The 21,707-nt window shown below is 39.0% G+C and overlaps 1 protein-coding gene across 1 annotated transcript in view; it reads right to left on the bottom strand.

Annotated features, from left to right (window-relative positions):
- The window catches only part of IL13RA2 (interleukin 13 receptor subunit alpha 2), a gene marked incomplete at both ends in the record, with an annotated part of 80,326 nt that extends 61,944 nt beyond the window's left edge, over positions 1–18,382 (bottom strand). Inside the window, 2 exon segments of the mRNA XM_080718961.1 lie at positions 6,003–6,056; positions 18,254–18,382. Coding sequence (XP_080575087.1) covers positions 6,003–6,056; positions 18,254–18,382 — 183 coding nt within the window.
- Between the last annotated feature and the right edge of the window lie 3,325 nt (positions 18,383–21,707).

Raw genomic sequence — 21,707 nt, 5'->3', positions numbered from 1 at the left:
GGCATGGTGGCACATGCTTGCAATACCAGTACATTTGAGGCTCAGACAGCAAGATCACAGGTTTGTGGCCAGCCTCAGCTTCTTAGTAACACCCTCTGCAACTTAGTGAGACTCCATCTTAAAATAAAGTATAAAAATCAGGCTGGAGATGTAACTTAGAAATAGAATGCCTCTGGGTTCAATTATCAGTACCTCAAAAATAAATATTTCAGAGGACAATGGAAGAAAGCATTTTAGACATGAAATGGGCTTTGTCTAAATCATCAGTTTAAATGTAGAAAATTATCTGTCAAGCTATTTTTAATCAATCATATTTCTAAATTTCTTATTCTAAGAATATCCAAACCTATAAAAAGCAGAACTTGTACAATAAAATCACATGTAGCCATTACCTAGATTCAATATTGCAAAATAACCTAATATTTGTTAATCTATCCTAACCTGACAACTGATATTCCTACTCTCAAAACTAAAGAAGTATTATAGGCACAGAAACATAAACCAGAAAACAAATTTAAAAAAAAAAAGCCTAACTCCCTTTTTATAGACAAGGAAACCAAAGTCTTGAAAGGAGAGATCAAGTCAAGCCAGTCAGTGACAAAACCTGTGTCAAAATCCATTTGCACTCTACTACACTGCCATTTAGTAGTAAATACTGTCACTTATTGTATCAGTTGAAAGAAATTCACAGACTGCGAGCAAAATTTTTTTCTACAAATTTATCAAATCAGACAAGGCTATTCTTCAGCATTACCAGATGTGAGTCTTTCCTACCTAATTTTTATTAAAAAATAGAAATTCCCAAACAACTTTTTCCACTCATCCTCTTCATTGGCTAAACTGTATTATAAGATAAATGGGTTTTCAATCAGTTTCCAAAAAACAATCACATAGACTTTTACCAAGACATCATAATATTTGCTGGTGCCTCCTTGCTAATCCTGGGGCAGGAATGAGCACATAATGAACTTTTAATAAACTATCAACAGAAAACCAGAGTACACACATGTGTGTCCTTGGATTAATCTTTAATAAAATTGGGAAGTTAAATCCCAGCTGGATACAATACAACCAGCAGAACTGTCCTGACAGGGCACTATAATTTCAGGAAAAAGATTTTTTAATGCATGTTAATTTTTTTCAAGTTGTCTTTTTATTAGTGGCATGTGGGTTCTAAAATGCTAAATTGGATCACTCAAAGATTAAAAATCATTTCATCTATAAAGCTTTTTGTTGAATTTATAAGAAAATCACAGATTTTACTGGTCATATTCACCGCATATTAACACTGACTTCGAAGTGGCAACACCGCCAAAAAAGAGAACAGCTGGCTTGTTATCTTGTGAACTCTTTGAGAATGCCAGGGTGTCTTTGAAGAAATGTTTTAGTTTTTTGCTTAGATTAAGATTTATTATCTCTGCCATTTAGTGATTCACTCATTTAGTCAGCTGTTTTAAAAAAAAAAAAACGTATTGAGCTGGGTGTGGTGGTGCATGCCAGTAATTCCAGTACTTTGGAGGCTAAGACAGGAGTATGACAGGTTTGTGGCCAGCCTCATCAACTTAGCAAGACCCTCAGCAACTTAGTGAATCCCTGCTTCAAAATAAAAAATGAAGCCCGGAGTGGTGGAGCACACTTGTAATCCCAGTATTTAGAAACCTAAAACAGGAGGACCTGGATTTGAGGACAGCCTCAGCTACTTAGTGGAGCCCTCCACAACTTAGTGAGAACTTGTTTCAAAAATAAAGAATAAGAAGCCGGGCGTGGTGGCACACACTTGTAATCCCAGGACTTGGAAGGCGGAGGCAGGAGGATCGCGCAGGTTCGAAGCCAGTCGCGCTGGCTTAAGAGACCCTGTTTCCAAAGAAAAAAGTATAAAAGTAGGTCTGGGAGTGTAGCCCGAAGGTAGAAGGGCTTCCAGGAACCCCAGTACCACCAAAAAAAAAATAAATAAATAAAAAATAAAAATAAAGAATAAGAAATCAGGCTGGGGGTATGGCTCAGAAGTAGAATGCCTATGGGTTCAATCCCCAGCACTGCAAAAGTAAATAAATAAATAAATAAATAAATAAATAAATAAATAGTGCTGGAATTGTAGCTCAGAAGTAGAATCCCCCTTGGCTCAATCCCCAATACCACAAAAATAAATAAATAGGTGGTTATTAAATTCTGTGTTAGATCATTGAGATTCAGCAATGAACAAAGAGACAAATTTTTCCATTCATTGCTTGCATTCTAGTCATGGAGATAGACCATAAACAGATAAAAAAAAAAAGCAAAAACATATTAGGCAATAATAGTGCCATTTAAAAAAAAAAAAAAAAAACTCAGGTAAGGGCTAGTAGTGCTGCCAGTGAGAGAGTGCTTGCCTTGCAGATGCAAGGCCCTAGGTTCAATCCCCAGCGCCACAAACAAAACACAGCTGAGGAGGGCAAAGCTGCATTCCAGTTTCCGTGGTTCTGAGTGGCTTTCTAGCACACACGTGTGGCCCAAATTTTGAAGAAGCTGTGAAGTACCCAACAGAAATACAGATTTGCATACTCAATTCATTGCATCCGTTTTACACTCTAGTATAGTAGCTAAGAACTTTAGAATGTTGAGCCAGCTGGCCTGGGCTTGACAATCAATCCCATCATTTCCTGTGTGGCCTTGGAGCATGCAGTAAAGTTCTCTGTGCCTTAATTTCTTCATCTTTCAAGCAGGGATAGCCAAGAGGGCTTGATTTATAAGGTTGTATTGATTCACTGAATTAATATGTGGAAAGCCTATGTGTGAATCCACACAGTAAGCCTGTGAATTAGATACTGCAAATCTTTTATTGAAAGGGTAGGCAGCAGGGTGAATAAAATAATTTTTTTCTATATTAATTTACCATGATTTACTTCTTGCCATTTTGGGGGGTTACGAGTCCTAAAATCTGCATCCCTCCCTTGTATCAGGCTCCCAATGTAGAAATTATTATTTTTTTTTTTGGTGGTACTGGGGTTCCTGGAAGCCCTTCTACCCCCGGGCTACACTCCCAGACCTATTTTTGCATTTTTATTTGGAAACAGGGTCTCCTAAGCCAGCGCGCGGGGCTGGCTTCGAACCTGCGCGATCCTCCTGTTTCTGCCTCCCAAGCGCGGGGATTACAAGCGTGCGCCACCACGCCCGGCTAGAAATTATTTTTATATGCTCTTTAAAAAAAAAGCCATTGAAGCCGGGCATGGTGGCACCTGCTTGTAATCTCAGCATTTGGGAGGCTGAGACAGGAGGATCACAGTTCTTGGACAGCCTCAGCTACTTAGTGAGGTTCTTTGCAACTGAATGAGACCCTGTTTCAAAATAAAGAATAAAAAATAGGGCTGGGGGTGTCACTCAGAGGTAGAGTGCCCCGAGGTTCCATCCCCACTGCCACAAAAAAAAAGCCATTGAACCAGGTGTGGTGGCACACAGCTATAATCCCAGTATTTGGGAGGCTGAAACAGAAGGATTGCAGGTTCAAAGCTGTCCAACAACAGATGAATGGATTGCTAAATTATGGGAAATACACACAATGGAATTTAATTCAACTATAAAGAAGAACAAAATCATGTCATTTGCAAGAAGATGGAAAGTCCTGGAGAGCATTATGTTAAGTGAGATCAGCCAAACACAGAAGGAGAAGGGACATATATTTCCTCTAATATGCCCAAACTTGGGAACACAGAGGATACCAGAGGGACCCCAGATAATGGAGGGGAAATATCAGCAAAGTTTGAATGGAAAGATAGGAGAGGAGGAAGGCTGATCTTGATTAATGAGGGTCTACATCCGAATATGTGTAAAAGTATGAATATGGCATGGTTACCCTGGACAATCATTGGTGGGGGGGGGAGGGAAAACGGGGACGGGGTGCGAGGGCACCAAGTACAGTTTATATGTATACCATTTATTGTCAATAAAAATTTTGTATTAAAAATAAAAAAATAAAACCATACTAATAAAAAGTTGTCTAACTTAATGAGGCCCTCCCCAATTTAGCGAGACCCTGTTTAAAAATAGAATGAAGACAATATAGGACTAGCACTGTAGCTTGGAAGTAGAATATCCCTAGGTTCAATCCTCAGTACCACACATAAACAAAAAGCCATTGATTGCTGGGCATCCCAGTCCTTGGGGGCTGAGAGAGGAAGATCGCAAGTTCAAAGCCACCCTCAGCAACCTTGCTGACCCTGTTTCAAAATGAAAACATAAATAAAATGGCTGGGGCTATAGCACGGAGGTAGAACATCCCTGGGTTTAGCCTCTAATAATAAAAAAAAAGTTGATATTCACATAAAGTACTCAAGAAGGGTATGTGAGGAAGGAGCAGGTGTATTCTCATCTTTCACCTTTGCGCATTTCCTCTGGAAAAGTCAAGCAGGGACTATTTCAGGAGACACAGTCACGGGCAAGTCAAAGTCCCCCAAATCCCAGATAAGAATAATCAACATCTTTCATGGTTTATCAGTCCCATATGCCAGAATCTGTTTCAGAAACTCAGAAATCCAGATCATAAAATCATGAAGGTTAAGAAAGCCAGAAGGAAAACAGTTACTTCCACTTCTTCCTAACGGTATGAGAAACTAAATTAGGCAACAGGGTAATAAAACCTTACAGAAATCAAAAGAAAGTCAAGTTGGTCATGGATGTTAACCTGATTTGTGTCAGGCATCAAGGTATTTATAAAGACTTAAAGATCTTTTGTGTGTGTGTGTGTGTGTGTGTGTGTGTGTGTGTGTGTGTGTGCGCGCGCGCGCGCGCGCGCGCGTAGTACTGGTGATTAAACCCAGGGGCATTCTACCTCCAAGCCACACTCACAGCCCTATTTTATTTTTAGTTTGAAACAGGGTCTGATTTGCTGTTTGGCTGAATTGCTACAGCTGGCCTCAAAACTGTGATTCTCCTGCCTCAACCACCCAAGTACTTGAACTATAGGTATGCGCGACCATGCCCAGCTCTCCTCTCTTTAAGGATATTGAACCCAGGGGCATTCTACCTTGGAGCTATTCCCACAGTCCTATTATTTATTTATTTATTTATTTATTTATTTATTTATTTAGTGGTACCGGGGATTGAGCCCAAGGGCATTCTACTTCTGAGCTACACCCCCAGCCCTATTTTATGTTTTATTTTGATATAGTGCCTCTTTTTTTTTTTTTTTTTTTTGGTGGTACTGGGGTTCCTGGAAGCCCTTCTACCTCTGGGCTACACTCCCAGACCTATTTTATATTTTTATTTAGAAACAGGGTCTCCTAAGCCAGCGCGCGCGGCTGGCTTCGAACCTGCGCGATCCTCCTGTCTCCGCCTCCCAAGCGCGGGGATTACAAGCGTGCGCCACCACGCCCGGCGATATAGTGCCTCTTTAGGTTGCTGAAAATCTCAATATGTTGCTGACACTGGCCTTGAACCTGCAGTCCTCCTGTCCCAGCCTCCCAGATACTTAAATTACAGGCCTGCACAACCACACCCGGCTTGCAAGATTCTTGAGAATAAGAAATAATTTTTTATTCTTTGATTTTTTGCACTGCGTATCTGGTGGAGCCAGGAAGGACTAGTCAGTCAGAAGGAGGGAAATTATACGGGAGAGAATAAAGCAAGGAGTTATCAGGAAAGACAGCATTTGAAATGGGTCTAGTCAACATGGATTTCCTCCAGGACAAAGTAATTGATGGTGCATAAATTTGTGTTTTCTCTCTCTTTTCTTCCTCTATTTAACATACTGATGACATGAGTAAGCTTTTACATTATCATCAGGCATTTAGACTGCCACACTGCTTGACAATTCTCTTTTGCTTTGTGGTCCAAATATTTGATGACAGAGACAAGCCCTGTCACCCTGGATGTCCTTTGTTCAGGACTTCATTTTCTTCCTCCATAAAGGAGCTGGATGACCTTGAATTACTCTCCAGAAATACCTTCAAATAAGTTCTACTTTAAAGAGCTCTATCTTACACAGTTACATTATATACTTTCTATGCTTTAAGAAAATTCCAACTTACCTTTCCAAATGTGAGTGGGATCCAGCCACTTCTCACAAATCGTCTCTGCAAGCTCTATGTAAAGAGTAATATAGGTAAAAAGCAAATCAACTTGCAGAAGGAATAAAACACATTTGAAACTGTTAACTTCCTGATGATATCTATGGAAAGGAAATTATTCAAATAAATAATGTCCTTTTTTATTAAGTGTCTAAGGTAACAGAACAGACTGGTATAGCACACATTGAATCCCCTCCTGTCAAAGACAACAGGCAATATTAATACTACTCATCACTGATGAGATGACAATTACTGAAACAGTATATTATATGATAATTATAGTATATGATAATTACTGAAACAGATATTATTCATACTGTCATAGTATCATGTTTGGCAATGAGAGGAGACAACTAAGGGCAATAAATATCATAGAAAATATATATTGACAGGGCATGGTGGTGCATACCTGTCATCTCAGTACTTGGGAAGCTGAGACAGGAGGATCACAAGTTTGAGGCCAGCCTCAAAAACATAGTGACTCTCAGCAACCTAGTGAGATCCTTCCTGTTTCAAACAAAAAGTAAAAAGGGCTGGGAGTGTAGCTTGGAGGTAGAATGCCCCTGATTTTAATCCCAGTGCCACACACACACACACACACACACACACACACAGAGATATCGGTCAATTGTTTAAGTGAAAATCATACCAAGGCACTACAGCATTACACAAATGTCATTCCAAAAGAGCTGGTGCATCAAATCTAGTTTTACAAAAGAAACCTTTAGGATCACCAGGTCTTGCTGCTACACTCTGACCATCAAAGGCCGACAAGACTCTCCTATTTATAAACCTCACTGGAGAAAAGATTCCACAACTTTCCTTTGGAGCCATTTCCAGTGTTTCACAATCAAGATTCCTCTTTAGGTCTAACCAAAATCTCTCATGGCCCTTCTTAAGTTTGTTTAATCATTTAAAAATAAAAACAAGCATTTGTTGACTATCTTCAACATCTGCGTCATTCATTGGCACAGTTTAAGATGGTTATTCAACTATACCTCAGGTTTTTCTTCTTCTGGGTCAGTGAATACTGTTCCTCCAGTATTCCCCTAAGAGGGCATCTCTTATATTCGGTGACTGCTTTGTTTCTTTGGATAAATATCTTACTTCAAGCCAAGTGTGGTGGTAAACACATGTAATTTGAGTACTTGGGAGGCTGAGACAGGAGGCTTGCAGATTTGAGGCCAGCAACTTAATGAGATTCTGTTTCCAAATAAAAAATAAAATAAATCTGGGGATGTAACTAGGAGGTATAATGTCCCTGGTTTCAATCATCAGTATCACACACAAAAGAAAGAAAGAAAAAAAAGGTCTTAATTCAGTACTCCAGTAATAGCTGCCTTGATTTGAGTTTCTTTTCCTATGTTTTGTACTTTAAAGTTGGTATTTATAATTGTGATGGGGTCTACAGAACCTGCTTCTTCCCTAAGAATTTCTTTCTGAATAATATTAAGCAATATCGCTCAGAATATCCAAAACAGCTACATCACAGTACAAGAAATACAAGTTAAAAAATTAAAAAAAAAATCCTGGCTCCAGCTCCCCAGAAAAAAAAAACAAGGGCACTGCAATTTTAGTTTGTGGTATCCTGTCCAGAGGCCAAGACATTATTCAAGTGGTATTTCTCAGGAAAGAAATGTTTAGACTCTTGGGAGGAAGCCAGAAAGCTGGAATGATGATACAGTGTTTGGCTCCCTTATTCTGAGGTCACCGGAGAAATATTTGGGCTGAGCACCAGATAACGTGTCCTCATTTACAGTCCACTTTAGCTTGGAAAGTTGAGTTCTTTGGGGAATTTCGCAGTGCATCCCGGTTGTCATATGCTATGTATTTGAGTTATTGGAATTGATGGAGGGCTAAAGTCTGTCTTCTTCCATAGGATGGAAACTAATGTGTCTCCAAGGCTTCTGCCTTCCATCCCCGAATCAAACTCTCAGCAAGAGAAGGGAAAAGTGCTGGCTGGATTTAGTGCTGGCACGGTGACCTGTTCTAAAGATAGGAAGTGATATTGGAGGGGCCCTAAATGATCCGTCTGGTTCAGGACATGGCTTGCTCCTTTGGACTATCAAATCTTTCTTCAATAAGACGTCCCTGTCGTCATCCCGTTATGAATCGCAACTGGCACAGGCCCCACCCCAACTCCGTCATCACATCTACTAGATTTTTTTATTAACCTTGTAACTAACAAATTAAAATTTATATATCGAGCCAGACATATGGCACGCGCCTGTAATCCAAGTGCTTAAGAGGCTTGGAGGATTGAGGGTTCAAGGACAGTCTCAGAAACATAGGCCTTCGACAACTTAGTGAGGACCTGTTTCAAAATAAAAAGTAAAACAGTGCCGTAAGTCTAGCTCAGAGGTAAAATGCCTCTGGGTTCGATCCCCAGTACCAAACAAACAAACAAACAAACGGTGTATGTATTGAGCCAGGCATGGGAGTGCACACCTGTGATCCCAATACTTGGGAGGCTGAGACGGGAGGATCGCAGGTTTGAAGCCAGTCTCAAAAACTTCCCAAGACCTCAGCAATTTAGTAAGACCCTGTTTGAAAATAAAACGAGCTGGGATAGAATTCTGAGGTATAGCACCCATGGGTTCAACCCCCAGGACCGAAAAGAAAAATGTATATCGTGATTGTGTGCAGTGTGTTCTCTTGAAATATGTGTGCATTATGTCACATACTTACCTATTTTCTATCTGAAATTCATGTCCTTTGGCCAGCTTCTCAGTATCCCAGGTAAACACCATTCTACTTCATACTATTTTTCATAGCGGCTGTACTAATTTACATTCTTACCACAGTAGCAAGGGACCCTTTCCTCCACATCCTAACCAGCACTTGGCATCATGTGTCTTTTTGATAGTAGGCAATCTAACAGACACCTACTCTATTTTTCCACAGCACATATTTCCTCCTAATATGCAATACTTATTTATCATTTGTTCACGTATTTGTTCATTGTTTATTGCCTGTCTCTTTCTTCTAGACTCTGAGCTCTATGCAGCTGGTACTTCTATTTTGTTCACTGACTGAGTCCCAAGTACCTAAAGCAGTGCTAGATACACACTAAGTATGTATCAAGAAATATGTCCTAAAAATATGTCCAAAATAAGTAAACAATAAACAGGTGGGATTCCTAGTATATCGAGTTCACATTGTGACATGTTCTACTTTTTGATTGGTGCATAATAATTTCACAGAATATTAGGTTTTATTGGACACATTCTATTTCTATAAATTAGAGAAGCCAGCAATCATCAGTTAAATCACTAAGTGGAAAACAGAAGTAGCAAGTGTCATTTATTCAGTTTTGAGTTACTAGATATATAATATTGCCTTCACTTATTTCAAAACATTTATTCAGTCTTATGAGGTATACCTTGCTATAACATACACAGAGATTTATCCATCATATACACAACCACATATGCATTATTTTTGAACATGTAGACAAGAGTGCACCTGCAAGAAGCAAAGGACAGAGCAGTGTAGTAGAAGGCAAGGGAAAATTCAAATGGATACAACTGTGAGATGGTTTGTTAAGTGGGAGGACAGGAAGTGGTTCATGGAGACCTGCAGAGAGGGCCCAAATATGTGGAAGAAGAAAACAAGAGGCAATTGCAGAGCAGAATTCAGAAATATCTCACCTGGGTCTCTCTTGAACCTCAGCTTCGGTCAGGCAGGATAGGTCTGCCTCCCTTAACATCAAATTCATTCCTCTGCATTCTGATTTCTGAAATCCCCCCTTCCTAAAACTTAATACCAACCTTTTATTTTTCTTAAGTCACCACATACCCCTGGCTTTATTAAACTGCTGGAGTACACCCCTGAAACTGAAAAGAAAAAAGAAGATTTTCAGTTACCTTACTTAAAATAGAAATGCAGTATTCGATTTGCTGGGTCTTAACTGGGCTTTTGCATTTTCAGGAAATGAGCTCTTGCACAGAACCGGGGAGCTGCTCCATCCATTTCCTTCTGGTGCCTTCCATCCTCATTGCTTATCTCAAAAACAGTTAGTTTTAAGCTGGGTTGAGTGAAATAAGAACAAAGAGAATGCTGACACCAGCTTTTACTAGGAGAGGCACTTAGGGAGTTCTACATCTCCCCTTCTCTCCCTTAGGAAAAACCCTGTAGTATTTACAGCATGTTCAGTGAAACAATTCATTTGTTTGAACAACTGGAGAAAAGAGTCAACATTACAAAAGATAAATATGCCAAAACTGTCTATTTATTTATTTATTTATTTAATTTATGGTGTGGTCCTGGGGATTTAACCCAGAGCTGTTCTACCTCCAAGCTACACTCCTAGCCTTTTATTTTGAAACAGAGTCTTGCTAACTTGCTGAGAATCTCACTAAGTTACTGAGGCTGACCTGAAACCTGATAACTTTCTGAATCAACTTCCCAAGTACTGAGATTACAGGCATGTACCACCACACCCAGCCAAAAGGCATTTTTTAATGTCCAGTTTATAGGTAACACTTTTCTCCTCCTTCATTTTTTTCTTACTTTTTTATTATATTAAACTTCCAAAGTAGTTCATATTTGAAATCTGCTATTAATGTAGCAAAGCTGTGCATAGCTTTAAATTTAATATTTATTTTTATGTGAGTTTCATTAGAAGCCACTGAAGTAGCTAGAATAGAATTATTTACCCTTTTCTAGATGAGGACACTAAAAGGGCATTTTTCAACAACACATAACCAAAAAGTGTCCACTTGGTAAGAAAACTCAGATTGTCCTATATTTTGCTGACTTTTAATGTTGGCTATGAATCTGCATTTCCACTTAGCATATATTAAGTGTGAAACATGAATATAATGCACCAATAAAAAATGTAACAAAGAAAAAAAAAGCAAGTGCTAGCCGGGCATGGTGGCACACGCTTGCAATCCCAGCATTCGGGAGGCTGAGACTGGAGGATTGCAGTTCGCAGACAGCCTCAGCTACTTAGTGAGGCTCTCAGCAACTTAGTGAGACCCTGTTTCAAAATAAAATATAAAAAAGGTCTGGGAGTATAGCCCGGAGGTAGAAAGCTTTTGGGTTCCACCCCCAGTACCACCAAAAATAAAATAAAATAAAATAAAATAAAATAAAGAATAAAAAATAGGGCAGGGTACGGTGTAGCTCAGAGTTAGAATGCCCCTGGGTTCCATCCCAGACCCACAAAAGAGAAAGAAAGAAAGAAAGAAAGAAAGAAAGAAAGAAAGAAAGAAAGAAAGAAAGAAAGAAAGACCAAGTGCTATGTTCTCTAGGTACAAACATGAGAGTTTCTCTCCTCAAGATTAATGTCTAGTATAGAAAAGGGACATATATATACATACATACATATATATTACAATAGCGTAAGACAAGAAGTTATGTTAAGAGTGGTCTCTAATATTTGTATATGAAACAGCCATTCTGTTTTCTTTTCTTTCCTAATCTTCCTCCTCCTCCCATTCTTCCTCTGCCTTCTTATTCTTTCGTGTGTGTCTGTGTGTGTGTGTGCGTGTGCGTGTGTGTGTGTGTGTGTGTGTGTGTGTGTGTGTATGTGTGTGTGTGTGTACATGCTACCGAGGATTGAAACCAGGGGCATTCTACCTCTGAGCTACTTCCCCAGGTATTTTTCATTTTTTTGTGTGGAAATAGGGTCTTGCTATTGCTGAGAGTCACATTATGTTGCTGAGGCTGCCCTCAAGCTTGTGATTCTCCTGTCTCAGCTTTCCACGTCCTGGGATAACAGGCATGCACCATCAGGCCTGACTACTGTTTTATTTTTAATGTATCTCCTTGGTTTTTATATGTTAACTTATAAATTACATACATGCAGGGTAATAATGAGCTGCTATCTTAAGATATAAAACCTGTACGATGAAGTTGACTGTTATCATTTAGGATATAAATTTATATATCAAATTCTCATTAATTTAAATTTGTAGAATGCCATTTTAGCAGGAATGATTAAGCCGTCAGTTTTATATTTGTATTGTATTTACCCTAATAATGTTGGTGACCAAGATCACTGTTAACATGTTGTTCACTTGTGCTCACTTATTAACAATGCTTTCAATATTTCGGACAGGAATTTTTGGAACCATCTTGTGAGGGTTAGTTTATTTTAAACTAGATAATCTGATAGGGAAATCTAACAAGAAACATATATTTTGTAATACATATGTTCTGTAAATACAAACTAATAAATGTATCTGGGTCCATCCCTCCATATTTTTGATCCAAGATACCTCATAAAAATGACATTACATCCCATGTAACCTTCTATCATCAAACAGACCAAGTAATGGAAATCTTGTTCTTATATATGTATGTGTATGTTTATGTATATATAATTTTGTTATGTGTAATAATATATTTAAGATTCATTATTTTATATTTTATTTTTCTTATTTTTAAATTTTTACATTTTATGTGGATCATACTGAAAATGGCATACATTCACACAGTGTTTGGTGCACTTTCCTCCCCTGCTTCCCCTTTCCACATCCCAACAATGAGAGTCCAGGTTGACAATGCTACATTCACACTTATACACGTACTCGAATGTAGCTCCTCCATTAATCAACCTCAGCCTTCTTCCTCTCCTACCCTTCCTTTCTAGCTTTGCTGAGCTTTCCCATTATCTGGAGTCCCCCTGGTATCCCTAATACTCCCTAGTTAGAGCATATTAGAGAGAACATATGTCCCTTCTCTTTCTGTCCTTGGCTGATCTCACTTAACATAGTGTTCTCCAGGTCTTTTCCATCTTCTTGCGAATGACATGATTTTGTTCTTCTTTATAGCTGAATAGAATTCCATTGTGTGTATTTCCCATAATTTTGCAATCCATTCATCTGTTGATGGAGACCTAGGTTGGTTCCATAGTTTGGCTATTTTAATTAAAGTAATATACATAGGCTTTTTTGATGCTGGCAATTGAATCCAGGGACATTCTATCTCCAAACTACACACTTAGCCCTATTTATTTTATTGTATTTATTTTTTATTTTATTTTATGGTACTAAGGATTGAACCCAGGGGCATTCTGCCTCTGAGCTACACTTCCAGTCCTATTTTTATTCTTTATTTGAAACAGGGGCTCACTAAGTTGCAGAGGGCCTCACTAAGTAGCTGAGGCTGGCCTTGAACCTGCAATGCCCGGTCTAAACAGGCATTCTTATATTTTTACTCACAATCTTAATGCCCTTTAAAGCAACTGCCAGCGTGCATGCTTCTGGTTTGGGACTTCTTTTCTTTCTTTTTTTTTTTTCTTTTGATACTGGGGATTGAACCCAGGGATACTGTAACTCCAAGTTATAGTCTCAACCCTTTTTAATTTTGAAACAGGGGCTCAATAAGTTTCTGAGGCTGGCCTTGAAACCGTGATCCTTCTCTCTCAGCGTTCTAAATACTGGGATTACAAGCATGTGCCAGTGTACCTGGAGATATAGCTTAGTGGCAGAGCACATACTTAGCATGGTGGCACACATCCGTAATCCCAGCTGAGACAGGAGGATTGCATGTTCAAGGCCAGCCTCAGTAATTCTGTGAAACTCTGTTTCAAAAATTAAAAATGAAATTAATAAACCAGGTATGGTGGAACATGCTTGTAATCCCAGCATTTTGGAGACTGAGACAGGAAGATTGCGGTTTGCAGACAGCTTCAGCTACTCAGTGAGGCTCTCTGCAACTTAGTGAGACCCTCTTTCAAAATAAAGAATAAAAAATAGGGCAACGGGTATAGCATCTGTGTTCTATCCCCAGACCTGCCTCCCCCCCAAAAATAAAAATATAAATAAAATTAATAGTGCAGGGGTATACCACAAAGGTAGAACACCTCTGGGTTCAATCCTCAGAGCCACATAAATTAATCAGTCTTGGCAAGTTACAAATGCCTTCGAATATGTTTAGTAAGAAAACAACCAACAAGATAACAAAGGGCGACTTCCGGGAAGGGGCTTAAGAGCCTCGCTAACAACCAATCTCCATTACCACAAAATCAGCACCTTTCATAGCCAGAAAACATCACAAGAGAAACAAAAAAATCACCAGGCTCCAGAGAGAAAGCTGTCTGAGAACAGAGCTCAGAGCCACAGAGGAGATACACCGGCCTCACGCCCGAGGACGCAGCAGCAGCGCCATAATGCCGGCGGCAGCGGCGAATTCACCAGACGGCTACAGCAAGCCGAGGTGAGCCGCTGCGGAACAGCCAGGCAGGATTTTTCAGCACAGGGAACATCTAAAGCTCCCAGTGGCTGAGCTCAGCACACGCTGCAAGAACTCAGAGTGGAATTCAAAATCAAGAAGAAAGCCAGCCTCACGGCCGAGGGAGTAGCAGCAACGCCATATTGCCACCGGCGGCAGCAGCATCGAATTCAACGAGTCCAGTACAGCTACATCTGTGAACTCAAGAACAGTGAGTCAAATTGCAGGCCACAGAGGAGAAATCCCAGTACTGTACTTCCTGGGACTTGACCCAGTGGGGGAGTGGCGGTGGCAGAGACATCACACCATATGAGAACGTGCAACCTGGCATCCCCCATAGTTTAAAGCAGCCCCTATTGACTCCCTGGGTCGGAGACTCTGTGATACAACCCAGTAAAGGAGTAGTGGGGTCTGAGATATAAAGACTCGAGATCCAGAGCACCTTAAGTGAAGTCATAGTGACCCAAGGGAAGAACCCAGAGAAGGCACAAACTTCCGAAATCATGGGAAAGAGGAATAACACTGGAGCAATAAATGCCCACAACCCCACAACATCAGAACCCGATAAAACATAAAACCAGAGATTTCTAGAAGATCAAATCAGGAAAATAACTGTAGAAATAATAGAGGTGCTTCGAAAAGAATTCAGAGAGAGCCAAAAAGAGATAAAGGATGCAATTAATGAAGTAAAGGCCTCAATTCAAAGCACAAACAACCGATTAGACCACATGGAGAACAGAATCTCACTCTTAGAAGATGATCATTCCAAAAATGAACGCATAGTTTCTAATCTAGAAAAAAAAATATCCAACAGCAGGAATCTGACATTGAAGAAACATGGGCCCATTTTAAGAGAGCTAACCTAAGAATAATTGGAATAGAGGAGGGAAAAGAAAGTGATACCAAAGGGATCAACAATCTCTTCAAGGAATTAATAGCAGAAAATTTTCCAAACATAGAGCAAGAGGTTGATACACAGATCCAGGAAACTTATAGAACTCCCTTTAGACAGGATCGGAGAAGAGGATCCCCATGCCACATAATTGTCAAAATGACCAATGTGGAAGCCAAGCAGAGAATCTTAAAGGCAACAAAAACAAAGGGCCAAGTGACATTCAGAGGCAAGCCAATTAGAATCACTCCAGACTTCCCAAACCAAGTCATGAGAGCCAGAAACGCTTGGAGTAACATATTCCAAACTCTGAAAGAAAACAATTTCTAGCCAAAAATTTTCTACCCAGCAAAACTTTCTATCAAATTAGATAGAAAAATTAGAAGCTTCCACGACAAACAGAAACTGAAGGAATTTATGTCTTCAAAACCAGCGCTAGAGAAAATACTCAAAGAGATTAACTACAAAGAAGAAATAGGTTACACACACCAGAACCAGAGAAACAAGAGTTTCCATCAAACAGACAACTAAGATTGGTTATCTGTGGAGATTCATTATTTATGTTAGTCTTTTACCTATCTCTAAATTGTATTGTTTGCCTTTATTGTTGTTAATTTTTAGGATTTCTAGTTGGAATATTAATATACCTTCAGATACAGCAATTGGAAATATTTTATCCAATTCTATTAGTACTTTTAACTCTGTTTACACTGTCTTTGGATATACAATATTTTTTTATTTTTTAGGGAGTTTGTATACTCTTCTGTTGCCTGTGCCATTGAAATCATATCCAAGAAATCACTGCCTATTTCAATGTTGTGAGGTTTTATGACCCAGATTTTCTTCTAAAAGTTTAGAGTCTTAAGATTTATATTTAGGTCTTTTATCTATTTTGAGTTAATACTTGTATATGGGATTAGGTAAGGGTCCAATTTTATTCTTTTCCATGTAATTATTATTTTTCAACAATATTTAGTTAAAAGATTATTATTTCCACCACCAAATGTTCGTGGAAACCTTGTCAAAAATAACTTGACAATATAGGGAAGAATTTAGCTCTAGGCTTGTATTTAACTCCAATGGTTTATCTATCTGCCTTTAGAACAGTACTACACTGCTTCAATTATTGTAGCTTTATATGGTTTGAAATCAGAAAATATATATTTTCTAGCTTTGTTCTTTTTCAAGATCGTTTTGGGTATCTAGAATCCATATTCCATATCAGGATAGATTTTTTTCTGAAAAATAAATATATAAATATATGATAATTTCACCTAAAAATAGAAAAAAATATTCTCTGGTAAGAAAGAAAGCAAAAAGAAATATTGAAATGTTATCTTTAAGTCATCAAAAGCTTGGTATCAGACAAATGAAACTGTTATGTGAGATTATCATTTTTAATTTTGGATAATTTGCTTTAATACTAGATGTCAACCACTAAGGCAAGCATGGGAAGGAGGGATGGGGAGGGAATGGGGTGGGGATCGGGTGGGGGCTGACTGTGCTATGTGTGCATGTATGTCTACAAAAGTTTGTATCCCACTATGATGTATGAATACAGTGCACCAATAAAATAAATTTTAAAAAAAGATAACAAAGGGCAAGGTGCTAGAAAAAGAAAGGTAAGGCAAGGTAGGAAGTGGAAGTTGAAAGGAGAGAGGAAGAAGTTTAACAGGCATAAAAGGAAAAAGGAGGTTGCATTATAAACCTAATTGGATCCATCTCAGAACTTCTGGTTTTGTTTTTCTGCAATTTCTTCCTGCTATTCTTGCTATTTCTATTCTTTTTGGGGGGGATATGGATATTGAATTCAGGATCATTCTACCTCCAAGCTACAATCCTGCCCCCCCTTTTTATTTTGAAACAGGGTCTCACTAAGTTGCAGAGACTGACCTCAAAACTTTTTTCTTCCTGTCTCATCTTCCCAAGTACTGGGATTTACAAGTGTGTGTCACCATGCCAGGTGGGAGAAAACATTTTAAAAAACAGCATGTGGACACACTGAGTTACAAACCCTGCTCACTACAAAATTAAACAAAGAGAATTTTGGCAGTGGAATTTCCAAAAGAAAGGCCTTGTTTTGGTTTAGAGGGGAAAGAAAATACCTATACTGTGAAACTCTCAAGTATCTTAGAACTCTTGATGCTTTATTTATTTCATAAGCTCTCGTCTGGTCAGAAATGTTTTCACTATGATCAGTACTTTGAAAGATTTCTTATCCCACTTTCCTAGGAATCAAGAAGATAGACATCTTTGTTTACATGTCATGACCTGAAAACCCTTCATGAAGATACAGATCTTGTTATCAATGTCTTCTCTACTCTTGTTGAAATATCTTCTGTACTCTATTATTATTGGAAGGCACAGATCATAACCGTCATTAAAGCAAAGTTCTTAAGAACCCAGAGTTTTCTTGGGTGTTGTTCATTAGTACTTAGCCAGCTCTGCATGCTCTTCCATATCATACGGTTGGCTTATTTTCTCTCTTTGTTCATTATTTTTTCCTCTAGGGGATTTATTTTTAGAATTTATTGAATTTAGACAGTTCAATGGAACTGGATATAATAAATAAAAGCAGTTTTGACATAAAAACAAAGAAATTCAAGGAAAAGGAAATACTTCAATATCTCTTTGTTGGGACGAATTTAACAAACCCGTGGCTTCTAAGGAAAGAAACACATTTTATCTAATGAACCCTTGCAAGTCCTTAACACTGACCAGTTAATCTGTGGGCTGATTCTTATCTGATTGAGAAATTAAATGGCGCAATCCAGCCTGTTAAATACATTAAAAAGTATGTGCACAATTCCACTGAGAATGGATCTTCCCTAGAGTTTTGCTGCTTCACATTTTCTCTGATATTGCAAAACCAGCTTTTCAGTGTGTAACCCAAGGAATGATCGATTACCGGTTATTTCTAGGTTATAATGCTTTGCTGCCATGCCCATCTGTTTCAAATCTATGTCTACTAGTAACTGCCTTATATGATTAATGACATCACCATCAATATGTTTCAAGTTAAAAAGCCAAGAATATTCTTGACTTCTCCGGTGTTCACATGTAGCCACTCATCAGATTCCATTGACTTCACAGCTGAAGTCTTTCTTCTCCATCCCCTCCCTTGCTGCTGCCAAACCTTTTCATCATTTTCTGATTTCCACTTCACCTCTTCCCTCTTAAAACTGTCCGCCGCACTGCCATGCAGCCAGTTCTCTAAAAGTTCAGTGTAAATATACTTCACTTCAGATCCTTTATTAGCATTCATTACCTCCAGAATTGTGGCTCAATCCTTAGCATGCAGTTCAAGGATTTTCATGACCTAAACAAATGTACCTTTCAAATCTTATCTCCAGTTACTTACTGCATGAATTTAATGGGCTGGTACACAGGAATTATTTATCTCTTAGGTAAAGCATAGAGTTTGAGGGCTCCCTCGCCCTCATGCCTTTTGTCTTTACCTGGGAACCCCTCAACTCCCTCAACTATTTATCAACCTGTGCTTAAATATTCAACTCTCAGATAGTACCCCTTTGTTCCCCACTTTTAATTTCCTCAACACTCTCCCTCCCCTAGATAAACAGAAAGAGTTGTTCCCTTCCTTGTGCATATTCTTGTAAGAACATTTATTTCTCTCTTTTCCTTCCTTCCTTCCTTCCTTCCTTCCTTCCTTCCTTCCTTCCTTCTTACTGAGAATTGAACCCAGGAACATTCTAACTCTGAGCTACACTACCAGCCCATTTTATTTTGGAACAGGGTTTCACAAAGTTACCGAGGGTCTTGCTAAATTGCTGAGGCTGGCTCAAACCTACCACTCTCCCTTTTCTGCATCAGGCATGCACCACTGTGCTCAGCTCTCTCTTAAAATTTTCATCGGTGCATATTAATTATATGTAACAGTGAGTTTTTTAAAATTAATATTACTATACCTTTCTCCTTCTCTCCTCCTTCTTCCTGGTCCCCTTTCTTTACCTTAGTAGCCTCCTTTCTACTTTCATTAAATTCTTGTTGTTTTTCCCTGTAGCACTGCATTATGGGAGAAATCTGGGATCTCAACTGAGCAACTATCGGACTTTTTTTTGTCTTGGAGGACGTTATACCTCCAAGCTACACCCTAAGCCCTCTTTTGTGTTTTGTTTTGGTCCTACTGGGGGTGGAGCCCAGGGGCTTCTACCTCTGTGCTATACTCCTGGACCTATTTTATATTTTATTTGGAAACAGGGTTGCACTAAGTTACTGAGAGCCTCACTAAGTAGCTGAGGCTGGCTTTGAACCACTGCGATCTTCCTGTCTCAGCCTCCCAAGCACAAGGATTACAAGCCTGCACCACCATGCCTGGTTTATGTTTTGTTTTGAAACAAGGTATCAGCTGGATATGGAAATAAAGGTCTGTAATCCCAGTACTTGGGAGGCTGAGACAGAAGGATCTCAAGTTTACAGCCAGTCTCAGAAACTTAGTGAGGCCCTGTGTAATTTAGTGAGCCCCTGTTTCAAAACAAAACATAAAATATGGCTGGGGATAAAACTCAGAAATAGAGAGCTCCTGGCTTTAATCCCCATGCCACACAAAAAAAAAGAGAGAAAGAAAGAAAAAGAAAAAAGAAACTGGGTCTCGCTAGGTTGTACACTGTATTTGTAATGGTGTGAGATGTAGCCATGGGTTCTTGTTCTTAAGCTACCTTAGAAAAGAATAGCCAGAACTCTACTGCTATAAGCTTAAGCAATTTTGATTATTACAAAGGCAGAATGTAGGTACTGAACAAAGCACTGAATTAGAGAAATAAATTTAGTGGAGTGACTTGAAGGTAAGACACTGAGGTTTTGAATATAGAACAGTTTTATAAAGATTCATTATCCTTCATCTTGCCGAACCAATAGTCTTCTGACCCGACTAGGTGTGAGCATGCCCATTAACTCTCTGCAGGCCCCTTTTTGATGATTTTGGGGATTATGATTATGGGGATTTCTTGCTCAACCAAAAGCCTTTTTCTGCTTTGATGCAGGTGTAGGCCCAGGTCTTTGTTAAGACCTGAATGTGTTACTTGTTTAACAAAGTCAGGGGTCACATGGTATCTCAAAGTCCTGTACCTTCCTCCAGAATCCTTGGGAATTTTAGTCTATCTGCTAGAAGTTATTTACTATGTAAACCTGTTTTTAAAATATGAAGGCCCTGGGTCCCAACTCTTATGTGTACTAGCTAATGACTTTTGGTGAGGGGACTCTGCATTATAACAAGCTGCCTGAGTGCCTGGCAGCAACCAGGCCCTGACTACTTTTATACATTCTGAAATTAATTTCCAATACATTAATACCAAAGTCATTTTCCGATATATTCTGAAGCCATTCCCCAATACCAGCACAATACTGACTAAGGTTGTCCTCGAACTTTCAAATCCTTCTGCTTCAGCTCTACAAGTACTGGGATAACAGGTGTGCATCACCACACTCTGCTTATTTGTTGGATCTTAAATAGATAATATTAGTTCAGAAGGGAAATTTGGTACCTACTTAAGAAAGGTCTCAACCGGGCATGGTGGTACACACTTGTAATTCAATTCCAGCATTCAGGAGGCTGAGACCTAAGGATGGCAGTTAGCGGACAGCCTCAGCTACTTAGTGAGGGCTTTCACAACTCAGTGAGATCCTGTTTCAAAAAATAAAAGGATTTAAAAAATAGGGCTGGGGGTGTAGCTCAGAAGTAGAATGTCCCTGGGTTCCATCCCCAGTATCAAAAAGGAAGGAAGGAAGGAAGGAAGGAAGGAAGGAAGGAAGGAAGGAAGGGAAAGATCTCTATTTGAAGCAGGATATAATTTTTACAACAAAATATCTCTGGCCCCATATATGTTTAATAGATCCAAATGGAGGAAACTTATTTTGCATGACATGTTATGCTAAGCAAAATACACAATTCGCATTTTATCTACCATACTATATGATATAGCCAAATAAACAGGTAAAGTTAGTGCAGAATTTGACAGCTAAGAAAGACCTTGGAGTTTAAAGGCTCTGAGCTACTGCATAACCTGTGCTCTCTGCTCAATCTATACAAGATTACTGAACTCAATAAATGCAGTATTGAACAATCTCCAAAGCCTGGAGCATGCAAAAATCTTGGTTCATTAATGTGCTCTTTGCCTGAAAGGTGGCTCAATGCTCACTTATGAACAAAACTCTAGTAATGTATTTGAGATTTTCTGCTGTTATTCTCTAACTCCATTTATAACGTGACACTTTTTTTATTCCTAACTATATGAGGTGGTAGGTTATTAGTTACTTTTAATATAAACCATCATTTCATTCATTCATTCATTCATTCATTCAATTTTGTGTTACTGGGCATTGGACCCAGAGGCATTGTACCCTACCTCTGAGCTACACTCCCAGCCGTTTTTATTTCATTTTTTAAAATTTTGCTGAGAGTCTTGCTAAGTTGCTGAGGCTATTCTTGACCTGCGATCCTCCTATCTCAGCCTCCCAAGTAATGAGATAACAAGTATGCACCACCACACCAGCTCCATCATATTATAGAAATGTATGAGATATAATTCAAATAGTAAGCAAATTAGCCGGGCGTGGTGGCGCACACTTGTAAT

Source organism: Muscardinus avellanarius, assembly GCF_963383645.1.
Source record: "Muscardinus avellanarius genome assembly, chromosome: X".
In the NCBI taxonomy this organism is placed as follows: domain Eukaryota; kingdom Metazoa; phylum Chordata; class Mammalia; order Rodentia; family Gliridae; genus Muscardinus; species Muscardinus avellanarius.
Note: the sequence above shows the minus strand (reverse complement) of the source record. Positions and strands in the feature narration are given on the sequence as shown.